A 22812-nucleotide genomic window follows, 5' to 3' on the forward strand; every position below is an offset into this window, starting at 1 on the left:
TCTGGACCCTTCCACTTATTACCACAGGAAAACAGCATTTACCAGAGTAAGCACACATGAGAACATTACTCTTACACAGTGATGCCAGCCAATAGCAAAATATGGCCCAATTCATACATCAGGAGCTGACCCATTTGAGGGGGAAAAGCTAGTGAGTGGCTAGGCAAGGATGGATTCACGAGTGGATGTATCATCCTCCCTATGGGACAATGCAGTAATAAAGAAACAGGGGCCTAGAGAGTGGTTTGCAAATTTCTTCCCTCTTTATTGTCACCATGATTGTCCCAGGAAACACTGGTTTGCTTTCTTATCTTCACAGCATATGGATAATACAGACACAATAACCTGCCCTTCTCTATTCCCCAGTGACAGAGCAACATCCATTTATATGGATTATTTGGTTTATTTGCATTTAAGGATCCCATGGAATTCATTGTCCTGTATTAACAGATGGAGAGAGAGAAATTTTTCAGTTTTGCTCTGTCTGTGGCCCCAGGGAGATTTGCATCTTGCCAATGGTCCCACAGCTCAATCCCACTTTGCTATAAAGGCCTTGGATCCGGAACTGTAACTTGTTCTCTCCCTGCTAGTGAAGACAGAAAAGGCTCCTCTTTCCACATGAAGCTGGTAAGAAGGTAGAGAAAGGTGTTTTATTGTGCTAACATTGCACTTTGATGGGTGCCTACTCACAAATATTCATGTGAGCTTGTAGAAAAGTCAGATAACTTACAGTCACCCCTGTCCTCAGGGATCCATATAACACACAGATTTCTGAACCCTATGAAATTATAGTTAACTATTGTAATGATTTTTCTCAGATTGACCGAAAACCCTAGGAACTTGAAATGAAAAAGCATCTGTAGAAACAAGCATAAAGGGAATAGTAACATGTATACTTGTTACAGGGTATTTGCTCTCAGGAAGTAAACTTTACCTAGTATTTTTAAATGTTTAATTAAAAACATATTAATATTATAATAATTAATATTGCTATTATTTGATTTTTGTCTTCCCAGAATTGATTTTAACAATGTAAATGTATTCATTTAAAGATTTTTAAAATGTTAATTGAATGAGACTTTATAACATTTATAACATTTCTGTGTGGATTGATTCAACTGCCTTTCCTCTTTTCTGCAATGTCTACTGAAAACCTCTAACTTATCTTCAAACTGGCATCCATCACTTCATACTCCTAGAACAGCAGTAAATATCACTCAAAACTCATGTGGGGCAAAAAGTAAGCACTAGTTAAAAAGGAAGGAAATGGTGACACAGGCTACAGCATGTATAAACCTTGAGAACATTATGCTAGGTAAAATAAGCTATCACAAAATAACAAATACTGCATTATTCTATTTATATGAGATATTTAGAATAATCAAAACATAAGGAGAGACAATAGATGGTGGTTTTCAGAGACTAGCGGGAATCTGGAAATGGAGGGGGTATTGTTTAAATGGCTATAGAATTTCAGTTTTACAAGATGAGAAGAGTTGAGGTAGTTCATGGTAATGTCGCACAACACTGTGAATATATGAAATATCATTGAATTGTACACCTAAAATGGTTATGATGGTAAATTTTATGTCCAGTGTATTTGACTACCATAAAAAATTTATTTTAAAGCAATGGCACGTAATGCCCTCATATAACCCTCCAGTAATCTACCTTTTTGCCACTTACTCTCTAATGTCAGTGGAAATGATGATCATCACCTTTTTAAAATTAAATTTATTGGGGTGACATTAGTTAATAAGATTATATAGATTTCAAATGTACATTTCTATGACACATGATCTGTATATTGCATCATGTCGATTTTTTGAGGGCTAATTACTATCATGTTCTAAATCAATCACCTGGTACTTTCTTAAAGAATTTCCTATACCATTGTATATTTTCAAGCTCTCGTTATTTACTATATCTTTTTTTAAAATATATTTTAATTGATTTTTAGAGAGAGAAGAAGGGAGTGGGAGAGAGAGATAGAAACATCAATGAAACATTGATTGGCTGTCTCCTGCCCTGATAGGGAATGAACCGATGACCTCTTGGTGCATGGAACGATGCTCAATCTTTACAATTTTGCAAGAATTCTCCATCTACCTTAGTCATGGCCTTTCCCCTTGATTCCACTAACAAGTTTCCAAAAATAATATACACTGTGCCTCCACTGCTTATTCTCCCATTTATTCCTCATGCTACCATAGCAGGTTCTCAGCTTTCATTGGGGAAATTCGATTACTTTTTTAGGTTCACTAATATAACCATTACATGGGATCTTATTTAAAAATTTTGACCTTTAGTAGACTTGACTGCATAAGCGATTCTACACTATTGATCATATAACACAGAGTCATGACACCATGCTCTCTTGGTTTTTATGGTTCCTATAAATTGTCTAAACTCATCTCACTTTAGGATATAAACCTTTACAGTAAATCTGCAGAGTTTCATTGTCACTAGTTTTCACTTATAAGTCCACTCTCTGAGATTGTTCACCCACAATGTTAGATTAAAATGATTCACAACTTCCAAATCTATAAGAAGCAAAAATCTGAGTTTTTGTCTCCAGTTCAAATCTGGAACTTTTTGCCTGGAGATTCACATCTCATGGACACTTCAGATTTAAGGATACCTTTAAGTGGATTTCTCTTAGTCATTTCATATATTATATACCTAAAGTTGAATGTAATTATTTTTCTTAGCTAAGTCTCTATTCACAGAATCTAATGACCTAATGGAGCTTAAAACTATTTCAATATATAAAATAATAATCAATAAAATGAATAAAATTATACCGACATATTTTCTTTGAATTTAAGACCTAAAATGTTTATTTTATATTTTGCTAAATATCCAATATGAATGCAGATAAATGTCAGAGTTCAATTCAGAGTTTTCACAATGGTAGAGCACTTATTTATGAACTTAGATACCTCTCCTAACACAAAAGAAATTTATCTAGATATTTTTGTGTAACCATGTACTTTCTTATTTATATAGGATATGAGCATTGTGAGGACAAATGCTACAAATTTACAAAATATAGAGATCTTAAGTAACTTGACTTCTACATTTCCAACTTTCTTGTTGACCGGCATTCCTGGCCTAGAGTCTGCCCATGCCTGGATCTCCATTCCCTTCTGCTGTCTTTATGCCATCGCCCTCTCTGGGAACAGCATGATCCTGCTTGTCATCTTCACCCAGCACAGTCTCCATGAGCCCATGTACTATCTCCTCTCCATGCTGTCAGCTGCGGACTTGGGCTTGACTATTTCTACAATGTCTACAACATTAGCTATCCTCTGGTTTAATGCAAGAGAAATCAGTCTAGATAGCTGCATTATCCAGATGTTTTTTCTTCATGGATTTACTTTCATAGAATCTGGGGTGCTGGTGGCCATGGCCTTTGACCGCTTTGTGGCAATCTGTGATCCTCTACGGTACACTACTATTCTCACTCATTCCAGAATTATTCAGATGGGTCTCTTAATGATTTTGCGCACTGTAATATTAATAGTGCCACTACTCTTGCTCCTTAAGCCCCTCTCTTTCTGTGGAGCAAATGTCCTTTCCCATTCTTACTGTTACCATCCAGATGTGATTAAATTAGCATGTTCAGATACTCGGGCCAACAGCATCTGCGGATTAATCGGTCTCGTTCTGACCACAGGAGTGGATACACCGTGCATTGTCCTGTCTTACATCTTGATCATTCGCTCTGTGCTCAGTATGGCCTCCCCCAAAGAACGGCACAAGGTCTTTAGTACTTGTGTCTCTCACATTGGGGCGGTTGCTATTTTCTACATTCCCATGATTAGCTTGTCCTTGGTGCATCGCTATGGCCGATCAGCCCCCAAAGTGGTCCATTCGATGATGGCCAATATATATCTGCTTTTGCCCCCTGTGCTCAACCCTGTCATCTATAGTGTGAAAACAAAACAGATTCGCAAGGCTATACTTAGTCTCCTTCTTACAAAATAAACAGAGATGAATAATTTTGAGAAAAAGTTGATAAAATTTACCTTCACTGTAAAAAGCAACCTTGGTAGGTAACTGCCTGTTAGATATCTTTTCTCATTTCATTCATTTATTCAACATTTAATAAGCATTTTTGTATTTTCAGTTATCAAATATACATATGCTATACCTCAGAAATTTTGTAGTCCAATAATGGAAACAGGAAAATTTAATAATAAAATAATAAAAATAACATCCTATAGTAATTGACATTTATTATGTTGTATTCGGTGCCTTGTTAGCTGATTTTGAGACATACAGGGGTGGGCAAAAATAAGTTTATAGTCATTCATTTGAAAAAGACATGCCTGGAAACATTTATTTATTGATCAAAGGCCAGACATCCACAGAGCAGTGTTTAATTTGAATCCAGGCTTTCTGTGTCTTAGACACCATGCCCCTCACTAGTGTCTTGCATACTCTGCCAAAAGCATCTAGGAAACATGTTATGAGATCAAAAGTAAACACTAGATCTTCATTTCTATATACCATGGTTTAAAAAGTCATAATGGCTTCCTTAGTGTATACTTTAGCTTTTCTTCATTAATTACAATAGTACAAAAAGTAGGCACAGATATGCTCAAAAAGTAAGCCATAGAATCAGTATCTAGTACTTGGTAGTCAATAGTTAAAGCTTCAAGGATTAGGGACATTTGGTAATTCATCACAGGAAATGGGAACTTTGGAGAACTGAAAAGATAGTGTAGTAGTAAAATGTAAGGAAGTTAGGGGCATAGGCTCTTAACCATTTTCTGCACAAATTAGAATCTAATGAAACCCATTAGCCCTTCTCCACAGAAAAATCACATATAAACACACTCATACTATTTTCTATGAAAATCAGAGATTTCACAAATGCCATGAAGACCTACATGGCTCTCTTAATCAGCCAAAGTAAAGAATTCATTGCTTTCAGCATACAAACAGTTATTCATAGCTAGACCTAAGCCATTTGGCTCCTGGAAAGAGACTCACTGTAACTATATCGATTTTAAGAGGCAGGCAGCTTAAAACTCAACTGAATAAATTGGTAGAACAACTCAGAGAAAAATAGAGGTAGAAACCTGATGGGAGTCACATCAGTTTTGTTGTAGTTGGGAAGTTAATCAATAGGAGGGATGCTTCATATATCCCACAAACACTGGGACAGCAGTGTGCTGGAGCTCACCAGCTTGTGAGAACCCATAGTATGTATTTCATCTCCACTCTGTGTTCAGTGATGCTTTACAGGCAGCTGAAATCAGCATCTTAAATATACCATGGGAATCAGTAAACTCTGCAAATGTAGAGGGAATTTGTATCTTTGTTTGTTTTCAGAGATACAGTTTACCAGCACACCAGTGTCTGGGGGTCTACTTTATGTTTAGCCTTGTGAAAAGTAATAGAAAATAAAAGTAAAAAATGTATTCCTCTGCACTCAAAGATCTTAAAGTCTAATGTGTGAAGTAGTGACATAGAAAAGTTCTAAAATAATGCATTAAATGTTGTGATAGTTTATAATACAAAATTATACCCCTTGTTTGCATTGCCATCTGAGTTGAAGTGATTCCAAAGGTAAATGGAGAATAGCATTCTGGCAATTCTGTGGAAGAATATAAGTATTGTGTCACCATTTTACTTTTCATGGAAAAATACTCTCCTGAGTTTTAAAATTTACAGTCTTAACTGAATCTAGCATTGAAAAATATGAAAACCAAATCTTGTTATTTTTTCTTTTGTTTTCTTTATCCATCAGATTTTTCCAAGTGAATCAGATGACAATATTTGTATTACTTGCTTAAGAAACATATTTTGCTTGAACAATACTATTTTATAAAGGAAGTGATCAGATTTGGTTTAGAAATGTAGTTGTGCTTCCTGAATTTTTAAGTGAGGGACTTTGGTTCTGGTAATTCTACATGCATGTTAGCTGTTTGGAGCTTCAGAAAGATAAAACACAGAATATTAAAGTTGCGGGACTTTTACTTTCAGATGCTTAAAGAGCTATAATTGCAAAGTGTGCCCCTCGATGAATCACACACACACACACACACACACACACACACACACACACACAAAGAAAAAACTCTAGATATCTATGGAGAACACTAGCTAGAACTGAGCAAGAGAACAAGATGATGGCAAAGGAGAAATCTACTTGATATATTTGGGGGCTCTTATAAAGTGCAAGCAAAATCTTGGATAACTTCATTTCGTGTGAATTGTACTAATGGTTTACAAAATGTCCAGGATACTATATAGACATGTTACTTGGTACAATTCTCAATGAGAATAAACTAGTGCTTAGCTTAGTATGTAGAGTAGGCTTGAAGTAAAATTATTTAATTCATATTCTAATAAATTTCAGTAGCTCAAGGAGACACCATTAAAAAGATACTCATAGTAGAGTCTTGAGGATCAGAGTAGCTCATTCCATAGGTCACAGGGAGAAATAAAAAAGGGTGACAAGAAAGAAAAAAGCAGCTGTGTGCATGTGAAGGCATAGCATTGTTTTCATTATATTTTTCCATACACTATGTAAGTCTTGATTCTTTGATTTATATATCTATTGTATTCTCTGCCTGTTCTCTCTCTTCAATTGATCCATCTAGTACCCTGCCATCTGATCAATTTATGGAAAAAATGAATTTAAATGTTTTCCTCAAAAGGATGGACCTACTGAAATCTCTCAGCCTTCAAGTCAATTATTTTTTTATTTCCTTCATTACCCTCGTTTCCAACCAGGCTTGTATTCTCACCATTTCTTTCATACCAGAGCTTAACTTCAAGTTGACTCATGCTGTTTTCCACCCTAAGATACCCATGCTTTCCCCTTTTGCTTTTAGTCTACTTTGTATTTGTAGTTCCACTCCTTTTATGAACCATTCTTTACCCATTGAATAAAATGTCTGAGGAAAATGAGAATGCTGGGATGGGTAAATTATATAAGGCAGGAATCCACTTAAGGTGTGTTCCATGAGAGGCCCAGAGGACACACCTTTCATCAAAACCATTAGGAATGAGCTGTGAAAGTGATACCAGCATCACTAAGAAGTTGAGAAGTGGCTCTTTTCTGTTGACCAGGAAAGACAGTAAGAGATGCAATCCCGGAACCAGGCTCATGAATATAGATGTATATGATGAGGCCTTGACATAACAGAAACCAGATAGCAGTGGTTAATCACCAAAGATCAAAGGGGCTGCCATTATCATAAGGACCTACAAGATCCAAAAGGCAGACAGGAGAGCTTAAAGTGCAAACAGTTGTGAAGGTGATTAATAGAGCAGACATCATTGGGGCAAAATAGACAAATAGCCAACAAGGTGCTAGGTACCATTTAATACAGAAAGAAGACAAATGAACAAGAAGAAGGAGACTGGAAGAACGATCATACCTTGATGTAAACTTTGTGTTAAGTAAATACAGCAAAAAAATAGTTTTGGTAGAAAGTATCTTACTCTGTAGCGTAATTCTTAACAGGTTAGTAAAAGCCATTGGGTATCCTCAAGTCAAAGTCACCTGTCAGACAAGTCCTGTGCCCTCCAGGAATGGGCCTGCCTTAGTTTCCCTGCCGCACTCAGTCATTGTCTGGAGAAGCTCATGGGAAATATGGCCTCCTTGGAATGTGATCATGGATTTAAGAGCTCAGTCGCTAAGACTGTTTTTCTCCGTAGTCTACGGTGTGAAGGGCTCATTTTAATAACCACCGCATCTCAAATTAAAAGAAAAATATTTAGGGCAATACAAAGAGAAGCAAAACAACTGAGTCTTGAGACAGAGAATCCAGAGCAGCTTGGCTGCTCAGGAGAAGTTTAAGAGTACGTCATTTCCCAAGTCTTCATGCATCTCCCTTGAAGTTTCTGATGCTCAGGAAATGAAGTAGCAGGGTGAAGGATACATGAGTATTCCTTTTGCAGCTTTTCTGTAACTCAGAAACTATCTTGAAATATAGTGTTAAAAATTCTCATGAGAGAGCATCTGATTGGCCCTGCTTGGATCTGGTGTCTAAGCCTCCAGTATTGATCAATCAGGTTCACGTGTGCAGGGTGGTGCATTGGGCCGCCCCTTTTAGCTTGTGGCTTATGTCTAACTGCTACACTGTATACCTGAAACTAATATAATAGTGAATGTTGACTGTAATTGAAAAATTAAAAAATGTTTTTAAAGAAAAGAAAGGGGAAATATTTTTGCCATAGAACCATCCAACACCATTCTAGTACCCACTCTTTATTCACCAACAGAGTGCAATAAGAACATGTGACTAGTGACAAATGTCTTCAAGTCAGTAGTCATGATCCTGGGGATTAAATAAATGGCTAAACAGAAGAATATTTTCAACTTTAAGTTTCCCTTTTAGCACAACAGCTCAAGGCAGAAGTACTGAGGATTACAAAATCAGTGATTAGATGAGTAACAGAACAGTCATATGAAATTGCAAAGTATAAAGACTTTGTTAACATGTCCTATCTTTCCTGCAGGCCAGCAGAGATAGATTCAGATAATTTTGAAGCAAAGATTAAAAAATAATCAAGATTTAAAAATCTTACTCTGTTAGGCATAGAAATGATAAACTGTCCCTCATGTATAATTTAGATTCTTCATAAAATTTTCCTGTTTATTATATTAAATAATTACTTATTCGGACAATTACTGTTTTATAAATTTAATTTGATAATAATACTTTGCTACTAAGGATGAATAGTGCTATATATCATTAAAAGTTTAAAAAACTAATAATTCTCAATCTGAGGCAATTTATGAGAATTAAACAAAATATACAAAAATAATTGCATAATGTCTATGGTAACTTAAATCTATGTTTCTATGCTCATTGCCCTATTTTGTGTTAGTCAGAAAAGAAATCCATTGTTGAAAACTAATTTTACAAAATTATGCATTTATTTTTCATTATTTATTCATTCAGTGAATATTTGCCAACACCTACTCTGTGTAAAAATAAATAAAACATGCTCTCAAAGGACATGTACTCTCACGAAGCATTTCTAACTGTGTCTTCCTATCAAAATAACCCACATGCCCCATCAGTACCTCAAAGTCAGCAAGTCCAAAACCAAATTTATTTTGTTTCATTTATAAACAATCGAATCCATCTGTTGATGAGTGAAATTATTTCTGACAATGAAAGATGTAGGTGATTAAAAGATATACTATCTGAAACAACAACCAAGTGCTCCTCTGACCCCCAGCAACATGTCTTTCTGCTTAAATGTCTAGGACGGTGATCAAAATTAAAAAATTTTTATCTCCCTTTGTGATGCCACCTTCTTTTCAGTCAACCAAGCCTAATTTATTGATGTCACCTTTGGCCTTTCTATCTTTAACATCAGAACTATTACCATATAAACTAAGTATTACTTCTTTGATGCTGCACTTACTAAACTTTCTCATTTCCAACTCCACAATTCTGTGCCTTTAGAATCTCTCTTTGCTATGGGTACATCCTACCAGGGGCCTTACTCCAGGCTCTCCTCCTTGCAATTTATCTTCTATGCAATTGTCAGGTTAATCTTATAATGGAATCACAACATTGCTTAAAATAACCTTTAATAGCTTCTCATGCTGTCCAAATTATAAACAAATTCCATCAGCCAAGAAAACACTAAATCCTAATCTTGTGTATTTTCCTTAACATTTTAAAATATTTTTTATTGATTTCAAAGAAGAAGAGAAAGGAGAGAGAGAGAAAGAGAGAGAAAGAGAGAGAGAGAGAGAGAGAGAGAGAGAGAGAGAGAGAAATCAATGAAAGAGAATCCTTGATCACCTGCCTCCTGCACACCCCACACTGAGGACTGAGCCAGCTGGAAACCCAGGCATATGCCCTGACCAACCGGTAATCAAACCGTGACCTCCTGGTTCATAGGTCAATGCTCAACCTCTGAGCTACGCCAACCCAGCATTTTCCTTAACATTTTAAGAAATTATCTGGTTCATCATTCTGTTTTTCAGATAAAGAAATTTATGCCCTTAGCTGTAGTGTCTTTTCTTTGAGCCACACAGTTGGCAGAGCAGTTTTCTGGTTTTCTGGGTGTATAATGGAGGATTCTTAGAACTCTACTAGGCACCTCTCAACAATGGAAATGCTTAAACTACATGCTGCCATCTTTGTTGAGTCTCTTCTCCCCTCTCTTGTTCCACTTATGTAAAATGTATACCAAAATTATAAGTATAAAGATTTCTTTGCAGTACACCTGGGGATGCAGTTATCTCTTAGAGATCCTGATTTCAATTTCTTTGGATAAATACCCAGAGGTGAAATACTGGATCACATGGTATGGTAATTCTATTTTTAATTTTCAAGAAACCTTCATACTGTTTATTGTAATGGCTGTACCAATTTAAATTCTCACCAACAGTATACCAGAATTCCCCAATCTCCACATGCTCAGCAACATTTGTTACCCTTTCTTTTTGATAATAGGCAGTTTAACAAGCATGAGGTGATATTGTGATTTTGATCTCCATTTCTCTGATCGTGAGCACCTTTACATGTATCTGTTGGCCTATAGTTAACAATACTATAGTATATACTTAAATTTGATAAGAAAGTAGGTATTATATTGTGTTCTTACCACAACATAATAATACTAGAGGCCCAGTGCATGAATTCGTGCACCAGGGGGGGGTCCCTAGGCATGGCCTGCAGGATTGGGTTGAAACTGGCTCTCTGACATGTCCCGAGGGGTCCCAGATTGCGAGAGGTCAATCATACTGCAATAAAATAGTTAAGATAAGATTTCTATGCAAGTTCTACAAAATAAGTTTTCCAAACTCACCAGCAATATTTATTCCTCCTGTAAAAGATACTGACTGATGTTTTAGTAGCTAGTTTAATACTCATAGCTCATTCTCTGTGTCCTCAGTGCCCCCAGTAAGTGAACTGTAGGCTACTTGTTTTATTTTTTCAATCATCATAATGATTGTAATGGAAATTTATACAGAATATCAAAATATGGTTTATGAAAGAAGGATAATATGGAATTTCAATTTGCAGAACTACATTAAAAGGCCCTAAGTCTACATCAAATGATTATAAATAAATCACATATATAAGTTTTAGGTTGAAAGAAAATGTTTGGTGTAGGTTAAAATTATTTTTATGACTTGTATATGAAACCAACTTTATTAACTAGTTAACCTAACCATCAACTAAATAGAGTTGAATAAAATGACTTCCGTTTTGCTTGTTTATATGATTCTCTTTTCTAAAGCATGAAATAGATCTTCAAGAGTAAGGAATAAATTAACTCAACCCCTGACTATGTGTTAAGCACTGTGTTCATGAATAAATGGCAGGTAAATAAAACAGGTTTGCTTTCGCCTGAACAGCCAAGACAAAATAAGATAATGTACATGAAATTACTTGGTAAACATTAATCACTATACAGATGTTAATTAATGTACTCCTTGAGAACCAACCTGGAAGTTGCTTCCACTTAACCCCCCATCCTGTCTGATTTTCCTTCTTTTATTAAAAAGGAAACCCCCATGCAGCCCCCTGATTTTTCATTTCTATTTTACTGCTTGTTCCTGATTGTTAAATCCATTTGCTCATGTTAACAAACATTTAATATATATGTACTGTATACCTGAAATTATGCTACTAACTGGAGATATTTTCAAAGCATCTGCCATTCCACATAGTTACACACACACACACACACACACACACACACACACACACACACTATTTAATAGATTATTTATAAGAAACACATAGTAGAATAAAATTCAGAACTGGATTCTGGGACTTCTTTTAAATGTTGTGTATCCAATGTTTAAAATAATGGTTCAGTTTTATTTTTAATTAAAACATGTAAACACAGAGTCAGAGTGTCATTATGGTTTTTTCTTTGCTTGCCCCCCCCCCCCCCACTTCTCTGAGCATCCACATTTCCTGGTGCCAACTAACTCACCCAGGGGGGCAAACAGGTGAAGCACAACAAAATGGTGCATAAATCCCCCAAGGGTATTTTTATTTCAATTATGTAAACAGCAACATCATCATGGTCCCTTATAAAAATTTTCCATTCATAGTGGTAAATTGGTGACCTTCCCTTAACTCACTCTAATAAGGGTAAGAGAAGTCTAAAGGCCAAGGCAAGTAGCTGCTCTCAGATAAGAAATGGTACTTGTTTGTGTCTAGAATAAGATGTGTCTGGTGACTTGAAGCTGCACCATGGGTAATTTAGCTTAGGTAAACAAGAGAAAAAAATTTTTGGAAGTGAAGTTAATGACAATAATTCACCTTGTTGTCTGGCATTGTTCTTTCAACATCTATATTTTTATCCCTTCTAATTATCTACATCTTGAAAGGTAAGACCCTTCCCTCTTATCACTGGTCTCTGATCTCTAAACCCTCCATGTTTCTGATTATACTTACTCTCCACTGTTTTGTTCACTTCCATGAGCCTGATACCTATTAAGAAATTCCAAATCACAAAAATACTACAATTTGTCAGTCACAAAATAGTCCTGGAAATGTAAAGTACAGCATAGGGAATATAGTCAATAATATTATAATAACTATGTATGGTATCAGGTGGGTACTGGAAATATTGGGAGGACACTTTGTAAAGTATCTGATGATCTAACCACTATGTTGTACAACTGAAACTAATACAAAAATATTGAATGTAAACTGTAATTAAAAATAAAATTAAAGAAAAGAAATTCCAAATCCCATATAAATGTTTTGTTTTCATCTATTTAGTTAATCATAGCAAAAACTGTGCTTCTTGTCAAAGGAACTAATAAGTTATTTGTCTCTAATAACCATAGGATATAGCAATATGCTCTAGGTTTTTTTAGTATAATAAGAAATAAGGTCAATTTCAAATTTAAGTAATTGAGCACAATATCTCATATGTACTATATTAATATGTTTATAAATATCTATTACCTTGAAAATAAAATGTTATTTTGAGGGTTAAGTACATAAAATTAACACTTATTACCTAATTATTGAAATAAGAAATTATTGAAGGAATTATTGATATATATATCATATCCACACTAGCAGCAGTGGCTGTTATCACTATTAGTAATTTCTGAGAAGTTAAATTGTTAATTTAAAAGAAAGGAAGTCTTTTGTGTTTGAATAAATAATGGCAAATGAACCTTTTACCTAATCACTCTCCACCATGTAAGAGTGCAGTTTTCTTTTAGTTCAACAATCCTTACTAATCTTTGTTATTTAATTGATTAAAAACAATTGTTTTAATTAATATTCCTTTGCTGATGGTAAAATCAAATATTCTTCCTGTATTACTAGGAGTTCTTCTTTGGGAAATTCCATTTTAATGTATTTTACTCATTTTTTATTATCTTTTTTTTTCTGTTTTACATTAAGCACTTTATTCAACTGAGTGTTGTATGTGCTTTAATTGTGTCTCCCAGTTCATGATTATCCTTTTTATTCTGTGGAACTAAAGGGTTATTTTAAATAATAAAATAATTCTTTGTATTTTATCAAATCAAATATATATATATATATATATATATATATATATATATATATATATCTGTGCCTCTATGGTTTATATCTTTCATGTTATCATTAGAAAATTATTTCTCACTCAAGGATTATATAAATATTTTCCTGATTTTTAAAAACTTCTCACCTGAAGGATATGTCTTCACTGATTTTAGAGAGGAAGGAAGGGAGAGAGAAAAACAAACATCGATGTGAGAGAGAAACCTATTGCTTGCCTCCCATATGCGCACAACAGGGAATCAAATCAACAACCTAGGTATGTGCCTTGACTGGAATCAAACCTTTTGGTGTAGGGACAATGCTGCAAGGAAGTGAGCTACCCAGCCACAATTTACCTGATTTTAATTTAAATTACGTGTGGTTTATACATGAGTAAATATTTAACCATCAGGAAATAATTTAAATATATATTGTGGTGTATGCTTTATTATATTTTTTCAAATGGAATTTACCCAACTCCATTTATTCAATACCTTATTCTATTACTACTGGTTTATGAAGCTTCCTTTATATTTCACTAAATGTTTATGTAGGCCTCTCCCTGTATTTTTAATTCTGTCCCAGGGTTGTATTTGTTTCCAAAAAGGTACTAAATTATTGTAATTCTGTTGGGAGTGAATTCTTATGTATGTAGTCTCTGAGAAGAGATGGTTCCCTGCTAAGTTAAAATGAATTTTCACTTCAAATCTGAGCTTAATTGTTCTAAAATTCCAAGGCAAAATTAGTGAATTATTTGTTTAGACCAAGTCATGAAATATTCTGGTTAAATAGAATATTTCAGGAAAAGCAAATAAAATGTAAGTCAATTAGCAAGAACATATTCAATATCTATGAAAAGCAAAAAAATCTACTAAGCAATTAGCTAAAAATAACCCCTTCTTCTCATGAGACCATATTAATAAGTACAAACTTATAATCTAGTTGAAGTATAAAAATATAACAAATTATTGATGAGTACAAGATATTAAGTGGCAAGCACCAAATAAATGTAGATAAGTAATTTGAACTTAATTAAATGTCTTATTTCAGTGATGAATCTCACAGATATAATATTGAGTGAAAGAAGCAGATACAAATTAGATGATAGATAGATAGATAGATAGATAGATAGATAGATAGATAGATATCAAGATGAAGAACAGAGAAAAGTATTTATGCTAATAGAAGTCATGAGAACGGTTACTATAGAAGAGGACATTGATGAGGATAAAGTGTTATGAAGTCTCCTGGGTTGGTGGTAATATTTTATCAGTTGATCTTGGAAGGTGTTACAGGAGTGTATATAGATGTCAAATTTCATTGAGCTGTACTCTAAAGTTCTGTGAACTAAATGTATATCATCTAAAAATAATTTTGAAATTCTAAATTTAGAAAGTCAAGATCTTACAAGAGAATTCTGCCTCTTCAGACTGTAATGTCATTCTACCATAACTCTACTCTCCCTACCTTCCTCTTGACTGGAATCCCTGGATTTGAATGGGCCCATGCCTGGATCTCCATCCCCTTCTGCTGCCTCTATTTAACTGCCCTCTCTGGGAATACCTTGATCCTATTTGTAGTCCTCACTGAGCCAAGCCTCCATGAGCCTATGTACTATTTCCTCTCCATGTTGTCCACCACTGACATTGGCTTATGCATCTCTACACTGGTAACAGTACTGGGAATATTCTGGGTCAATGCACGGGAAATCAGCTTGAATGCTTGCTTATCACAGATGTTCTTCATTCACCTCTTCACTTTCATGGAATCCTCAGTGCTCCTGGCTATGGCCTTTGATCGTTTTGTGGCCATTTCTAACCCCTTGAGATATGCTACCATTCTAACTCATGCAAGGATTGCACAAATTGGCATGGCAGTCATTACCAGGGGGACTGTCATTCTGACACCACTAGTCTTACTTCTTAAGCGTCTATCATTCTGCCACAGCCACGTGCTCCATCACTCCTACTGCTTCCACCCTGATGTGATGAAGCTCTCGTGTTCAGATACAAAGATCAATAGTGCATTTGGACTATTTGCAATTATCTCTACTGCTGGAGTTGACTCTATCTTTATTCTGCTTTCCTATGTCTTGATTATTCACTCAGTTCTCAACATTGCATCCCCAGAGGAGAGGAAAAAGGCCTTCAGCACCTGCATTTCTCATATCACTGCTGTGGCCATATTCTACATCCCTTTGATCAGCCTATCTTTTGTTCACAGATTTGGAAAACATGCTCCACCCTTTGTGCCCACACTCATTGCTAATTTATACTTGCTTATTCCCCCGGTGATGAATCCCATCATCTATAGTGTGAAAACAAAGCAGATTCAAAAAGTTATGCTCAAACTTCTCTGTTCCAAGAGAACTCATATTTAACAGTCATTGCTCCCTTAAAATCCCATCTCAAAGTCAATGAAAATTTATCACAAATCAGAGTTATAAACCTGTGCAATTTTAGAGTTGTATGGAACTAGAAATTATCCAAATTAAACATATCTACAATGTAGCTAATCCTAGTTAAAGTAATCATTGTCTAGACCAAAATACTAATTTAGATTCTCACTGCCTCTCAGTTACCCTATTCCCATAAATGACTAACTGACCTCCCATCTCTGCTGTTTCTGCAAAAAACTGCCTGTCATTCATTTTGAATTAACTTTCCAAATATCCAGCTCAAATAAAATTTAAAAACAAGCCAATAAGCATCTCTTCCAGGTTTATTTCTCATCCTACAACTAAATAAAGTATTAACTCTGGTTTGTGATAAAGTCCTCCACAATTTAAGTTCAACTTTCCTTTAAAGTTTGATCTACCTCTTTCTTTTTTCACCTACTCTGCAGCCTATGAAAACTAGTCTGCTAACTGCTCCATCATGCAGCTTTCCTAATAGTGGGCTTTACTCTTGACCTCAACCTTGACACCCACTCCTTCACCTTGAAATACTACACATGCCAAGGCTCATCTTTAAATATCTTCTCATTAAATTTTCATGACTGCTTCAATTATATCTGATCTTTCCTTCTCCTAATTTGCCTGCTCTGGTGATTTCTCTGTATCTATTTCTTTTTCCTTTATGTGTTTTTGACCATAAGTTATATATACATACTAGTAGTAGTTCTGGTATTACTTCCATAAAGCAGTAAATGCCCTAAATTAAAAAAATGTCTGTGTTTCCTCTGATGCTACTACAACACCTAAAGTATATCTTCCACACAGCAGATAGTCAATGATAGCTGTTAAATTGAACGGAACATAAGAGACTATCAAATAGTCAGCCATCTGAATAATTTCCGTGATAAGTCATTCAATTCAATGTTTGGCATGTGTAACTTAAGAAATTTTTCTTATAACTGATTTCAGCTTTTCTGTCTATATTATCTAGCAATTGATCATAGCTCTGACTTTCCAAACCATATAGGCGAAGTCCAATTTTGGGGCCTGAGATCTCAATCTCAGGAACTTACCCCTGTGTGTATAACGACCAATTTGACTAAGAATAATTCAACTCATTTTTTTCATGAATAAATGTTTTTCAGAACTATTATGTAATTTTAAAATTTTTTTCAGGTGCCAAAGATAAAAACTAATGCTTACTCACCCTTTGCTCCTGCATCCTATAAATCTGTATTTTCTTTCTATTATAACAACAAAATATCTCTTCTTATCCAATCTTAGACCTAGTCTAGGACACTAAAATATTTCAACTAAATCAGTTTTCTTATAGGTTTCTTGGTCTCCAATCTTGTCCTTTTTCCTCCTATTTTTTCATAAAACAATCAGGGGGAAAAAAAGGCTTTCAAATTAAATTTTAGTTATATGAGAAATAATAAATATATTTTCATTAATAAGAGATTTTATAGAAAAGACCAAAGTTCTCCTTGATATATCCCCTCAAGTCCAATCTTTATAATTTCTCCATAGCAAATCACTACATAAGTTTGACAGTTATCTCACCTTTTTTATGCATTTATATCCATAGGTATGGAAAATATAAAATTTAAAGCAAAATTTATCAATTGTATTTCAGACAGTAACAAAATTCCTTAGGGATACTTTGCCTATTATTTCAAAAGCTGCATTAAAACCAACAAGAAAAACTTGCTCAGTACTCAAAATTCCTACATATCTCACTCACTTCTTTACAAGAAATGATAAGACTGTGTAACACTTTACCACATGAGGCTTCACCAGCTCAGAGTTTTGTACCATTAAAGTGGAATTAATAAAACCAAGCATACTTCCAAATTATATTCTTATTCATCTTCCAACACAACACATATTGAGCATCAACAATAAGTCAGGTATTATTAGGACAGATATTAAGACCATAAGAATGAACTAGATTAGCTTCTTGCTTTAAATTAGCTTAATGAGGAATATAACTTGAAAAAACATAATGTCATTAAAATTTTTATTATAGATATGCCCTCCTTCAAGAAAACTCAATAAATGACACATACATTGAAAATTTTTAATTATAAATACTTACTAATCTACTAATCTACTCTTTAGGAATGCCCAATGAGATATCCTAATATTATGGAAATGTTAGTAACATTTTGAAAGCATGAATGACAATAGCTAAAATGAACACTTTGCCCATTAGACCAAGCTTCCAAATATATACTTCCAAGAACTGGTATCTCTCTGTCCTGATTTGTTTTCTTAAGGTATACATAATAGAGAATTAAGTTTTGTTTAGTCTTAGAATAAATTAGATGTTGTGATCTAGGATTCTTACATACTAAAGGCCCAATACATGAAATCTGTGCACGGGTAGGGTCCCTAGCAGCTCCCGGCTGCCAGCTGGGTACTCCCGCCCTTCTCCCAGTCACCAGCCACCACCACCAGCCAGGGCCTCCCTCCCTTACCCCGGCTGGCCCTGCCCCTGGTTAAACTCCTGGGCGATTCCCGGTAGAGGGGACAAGTTGCATACTACACTCTTATTATATAGGATAATTTAATTGCCACTGATTCATTCTCTCATTTATTGAGTGTCTACTTTTGACGCACATTGCACAATATGGTAGTGTGGCAGAGACAAATAAGATATTTTAATGATTAGTGAAATAAAATATGTAGGTAAGAGAGTAAGCAATCAAAATCTGAAGTATTTGTGTGATGTATTACAATATCTATACTAATAATAGACAAATATGTAAATTGACCATCCTTCTGATACTCCCACAGCCCATCAGGAGTGAGTATGCAAATTAACCCAACAAAGATGGCAGGCGGGTGGGCAGCACACACGCCCACAGATGCTAAGTGACTGGGGGAGGTGCAGGGCTGGACAGAGAGCAGAGCAGGAGAGCGAGCGGAGAGTGGGCGGCTTGGGGGGGCTTGGCAGAGTGTCTGGGGTCCCAAGACACCACCAGAGTGTCCGATCCTGTCAGCCCAGCCTGGGGGCAGCTGAAGTTCCTGGTCCTTTTGGTTTCTGCAGCCTCTGGACTGGAAGCGGAAACCAAGAGTGCGGGAAGCACCAGGAATAATGGGAATCATAGTTCTGGTGGCAGACACATTGCGGGATATCCTAGACCAGAGGTTCTCAACCTGTGGGTCGTGACCCCTTTCGGGGTTGAATGACTTTTTCACAGAGGTCTCCTAAAACCATCAGAAAACACATATATAATCACATATTGTTTTTGTGATTAATCACTATGCTTTAATTTTGTTCAATTTGTAATAATGAAATTGTGGGTTTCCACAACATGAGGAACTGTATTAAAGGGTCGCAGCATTAGGAAGGTTGAGAACCACTGTCCTGGACACTAGAGCAAAGTGAGCCTGGAGCAAATTACTGTTGCGGGTGGGGGATGGAGGGAAAGCAAATGTTAGAGACATAAGTAAAGTCAGAGTCTCGAAGAAAAATTAAAAGGAAGATATCCAGCAACTTCTAGGAATCTCCACCAATAGAGCAAAGACAAAAAAGACATCTATTATTCTGTGAGCACCAAACCAAACTGGGTTGGGGTCTCAGACAATTCGCTTGCAAATCATATGATTACAAAGACAGACAGAAACTCCCAGATTGAAGCGGTGCTCCCAGATTGGAGAGGGTGCAGGTAGGCCTGAGGGACCCAACCGCATGCACGAATTTCATGCACTTGGTCCCTAGTATACAATATAAGCAGAAGGAGTAATAAGAATATATAAGAAGAATGTATAATCCAACCTGGAATGATCAGGAAACAATTGCAATGTGTTGTTTGAAGTACAAAATAAAGAAGTGAAGAGATCAATTTCAAAATGGCAGCAAGAGGAGATCTGTGTACATGCTCTCCAGGGAAAGTACTATAATAGCAAAAATCATATATAGATACAGGTATATACATTTACATCCTCTGGAAATTGCCCTAAAGTTATATAGCAAATGAAAAACCATTTATTTAAGAAAATCTGTTAAATCACTGTAAGAACAGTCATTGTTCACTTGAATTGCAGCCAGCTTTCATCCTCATTCCCTCCCTGCCCGCCCCCCCAACCCCCCACCCTCCCCACCCCCCCCCCCACCCCCCACCCCGGCCCCAGCTCAGCACATTGATAGCTCCACTCCTAGTAGGTGTAGTCAAGGACACAGGGCTTCCTTCCCCACTTTCTTACCCCACCTCCATTCCCACCAGCTCCTCAGTGTTAGGCTATAGTATCTCCCAGGAAGGTCAGACTATAGTATTTCTCATTCACCATACCCCAGCTCTAATTGTGGAAGTTAAATTCAGGTGAGCGCAGTCAAGAAGTCAGTGGCTTCATCCATCCAGCCCTAATAATATGGCAGAGACTCAATTCCAGGCATGACAGTCAGAGAATACTGGGGATCCCAATCACCATCCTCCCAGCTTCTATCATAAAGCAGAGCTGCAAGCTGAAAAGTTGAAAAGACTGTATGCTCTCTTGTCTAGTGCAGCCGTGGGCAAACTACGGCCCGCGGGCCGGATCCGGCCTGTTTGAAATGAATAAAACTAAAAAAAAAAAAAAAAAAAAAAAAAAAGACTGTACCCTTTTATGTAATGATGTTTACTTTGAATTTATATTAGTTCACACAAACATTCCATCCATGCTTTTGTTCTGGCCCTCGGGTCCAGTTTAAGAACCCATTGTGGCCCTCGAGTCAAAAAGTTTGCCCACCCCTGGCTCTAGTGCCATGCATATAAAGCAGGGGTTTAGCTCCAAGAGAAGTAAGCCAAGGTGAAATTAAATTATGAATTAATAACATAAAATTGGAAATTTGAAAATTAAACAATACACTCAAAATCAATAGTCCAAAAAAGGAATCACAAAGGAAATAAGAAAAATTTTTGAAATAGATGAATGAAAGTGTGAAGTGAAATGAAAGAGTGCTTATAGGAAAATTTATAGACGTAAATGCCTATATTGAATAAATAAATATCTAAAATTAATTACCTAAACCTCCACTTTAATATATGAAGGGAGGGGAAAAACTAAAATCAAGAAAAAGAAAAAAATAATAATGATTGTATTGGTGGAAATTAATGAAATAGAGAATTAAAAAAACAATAAATATGATCAACAAAACCAAAAGTTTGTTTCTTTGGATAAATTGACAGCTGGTTCCAAAATACATATTGAATTTGAAGACACCGAGTGCTGGGACTGACCAGCAGACCCTGAGCAACGGGGGAATAATTACTCTGACACATGTTTCTGTGAAAGAGAGGGCTAAAGGACTGCCTGGCTAAAGAAACCAGACAGCCCTATTTGCCTGCCTCCTTAGGCTTTTATTGTAGCAACAGTTGGAACTAAAATTAACCTCTAGATACTATCAGCAGGGTAAAGTATCCTTGAGAAAAACATATGCTTCTGTAGTGTTCTTCAAACAACGGCATGTCTAAAGACTAAACATAGAAATAAACACCCGGGGGTTCAGACTTCTTTGAAAAAGTCAAGGCCCTCAACCTTTCGAAGAATCCTTCATGCAGACTTTCCAACCAACTCCCATGCTTCCCCGCAACCCAGAATAGCCAAAATCATCTTGGGGGGAGGGCGGGGAGAGTGCAAAATTGGAGGATTCACATTTAACAATTTCAAATTTTACTACAAAGCTACAGTCATCCAGACAGTGTGGTTCTGCATAGGATAGATATAGAGACCAATGGAATAGAATTGAGAATACAAAAATAAACTTTCGCATGTCTTGTTGAGTTTTTTTAAAAAAAATTTTTATTTATTTCAGAGAGGAACCATGAATCTGTTTGATTCCCAGTCAGGACACATGCCATGGTTGCAGGCTCAATCCTCAGTAGGGGCCGTGCAGGAGGCAGTCTATCAATCATCTCTCTTATCATTGATGTTTCTATCTCTCTCCCTCTCCCTTCCCTCTGAAATCAATAAAAATATTTTTTAAATAATCTAAAATTTACTGTAGCAGTAGTTGCACAACTCTGTAAATAGTAAAAACATTAAACTTTTACATATTAAATGGATAAATTATACTATCTGTGAATTAAATTATAAAAAAACTGTCACATTAAAAAAAAGGACTGGACATTACATAAGGAAGGTGGGGAAAGCACATATGACCAAATTACTCATACCTTTAAAAAAAGAAGAAAATATGTTTGAGAGCCCTAACCAGTTTGGCTCAGTGGATAGAGCGTCGGCCTGTGGTCTCAAGGATCCCAGGTTCGATTCCGGTCAAGGGCATATACCTTGGTTGCGGGCACATCCACAGTGGGGAGTGTGCAGGAGGCAGCTGATCGATGTTTCTCTCTCATCGATGTTTCTAACTCTCTATCCCTGTCCCTTCCTCTCTGTAAAAAATCAATAAAATATATTTTTTTAAAAAGAAAATATGTATGGGAAAAAGATAAATTAGTAGTAACACAAGAATATAAATAAAAATATAATCAGCAATCTATAAATTTGGGGAATCTGTGAAATGTAGAACAAAGATAAAATAACATTGATAGATGAAACTGTAGCCCAAAATAAGTACAGGAGAATATTGAAGGGGAAGAGGAGGCTACTTGAAGACATGCTTTAAATTCTGAGTGTTGGATTAGAGAATTCTAGTGAAATCTCGAGGCATTTTACTTCTCTTCCTCAAACCTAACTTAGCTCCATTTGTGCCATATTTTAGGTCACAGAGAAACATGCCTATCTGGAAAAAAAAAATAGTGATAGAGAATTTTGACCTTAAATTTATTTCTGTAGCCCCCAGCTTTCTTACTTAAAGTAAAAGAGATCTTTAGGGATGCTTTAATCCAAGCATAAGACTCAACATTTTAACTCCTGTAAGTGGCATTTTACTCATCTATTTAATGACCAGAAATAGGAAATTTAAAAACCCAT

General features: G+C 35.8%; 2 protein-coding genes across 2 annotated transcripts; both read left to right on the forward strand.

Annotated features, from left to right (window-relative positions):
- Positions 1–3012: 3012 nt before the first annotated feature.
- Positions 3013–3990, forward strand: LOC308525480 (olfactory receptor 51F1-like; the record flags this gene model as incomplete). The annotated part of the gene is made up of 1 exon (XM_081100294.1): positions 3013–3990. One exon carries the CDS (start codon positions 3013–3015, stop codon positions 3988–3990), a length of 978 nt encoding a protein of 325 aa, XP_080956420.1.
- A 10944-nt stretch (positions 3991–14934) lies between these two features.
- LOC308524098 (olfactory receptor OR51C1-like) lies at positions 14935–15879 on the forward strand (the record flags this gene model as incomplete). The annotated part of the gene is made up of 1 exon (XM_081098249.1): positions 14935–15879. One exon carries the CDS (start codon positions 14935–14937, stop codon positions 15877–15879), a length of 945 nt encoding a protein of 314 aa, XP_080954375.1.
- Between the last annotated feature and the right edge of the window lie 6933 nt (positions 15880–22812).

The sequence above is a fragment of the Myotis nattereri genome (assembly GCF_964212035.1).
Source record: "Myotis nattereri genome assembly, chromosome: 9".
In the NCBI taxonomy this organism is placed as follows: domain Eukaryota; kingdom Metazoa; phylum Chordata; class Mammalia; order Chiroptera; family Vespertilionidae; genus Myotis; species Myotis nattereri.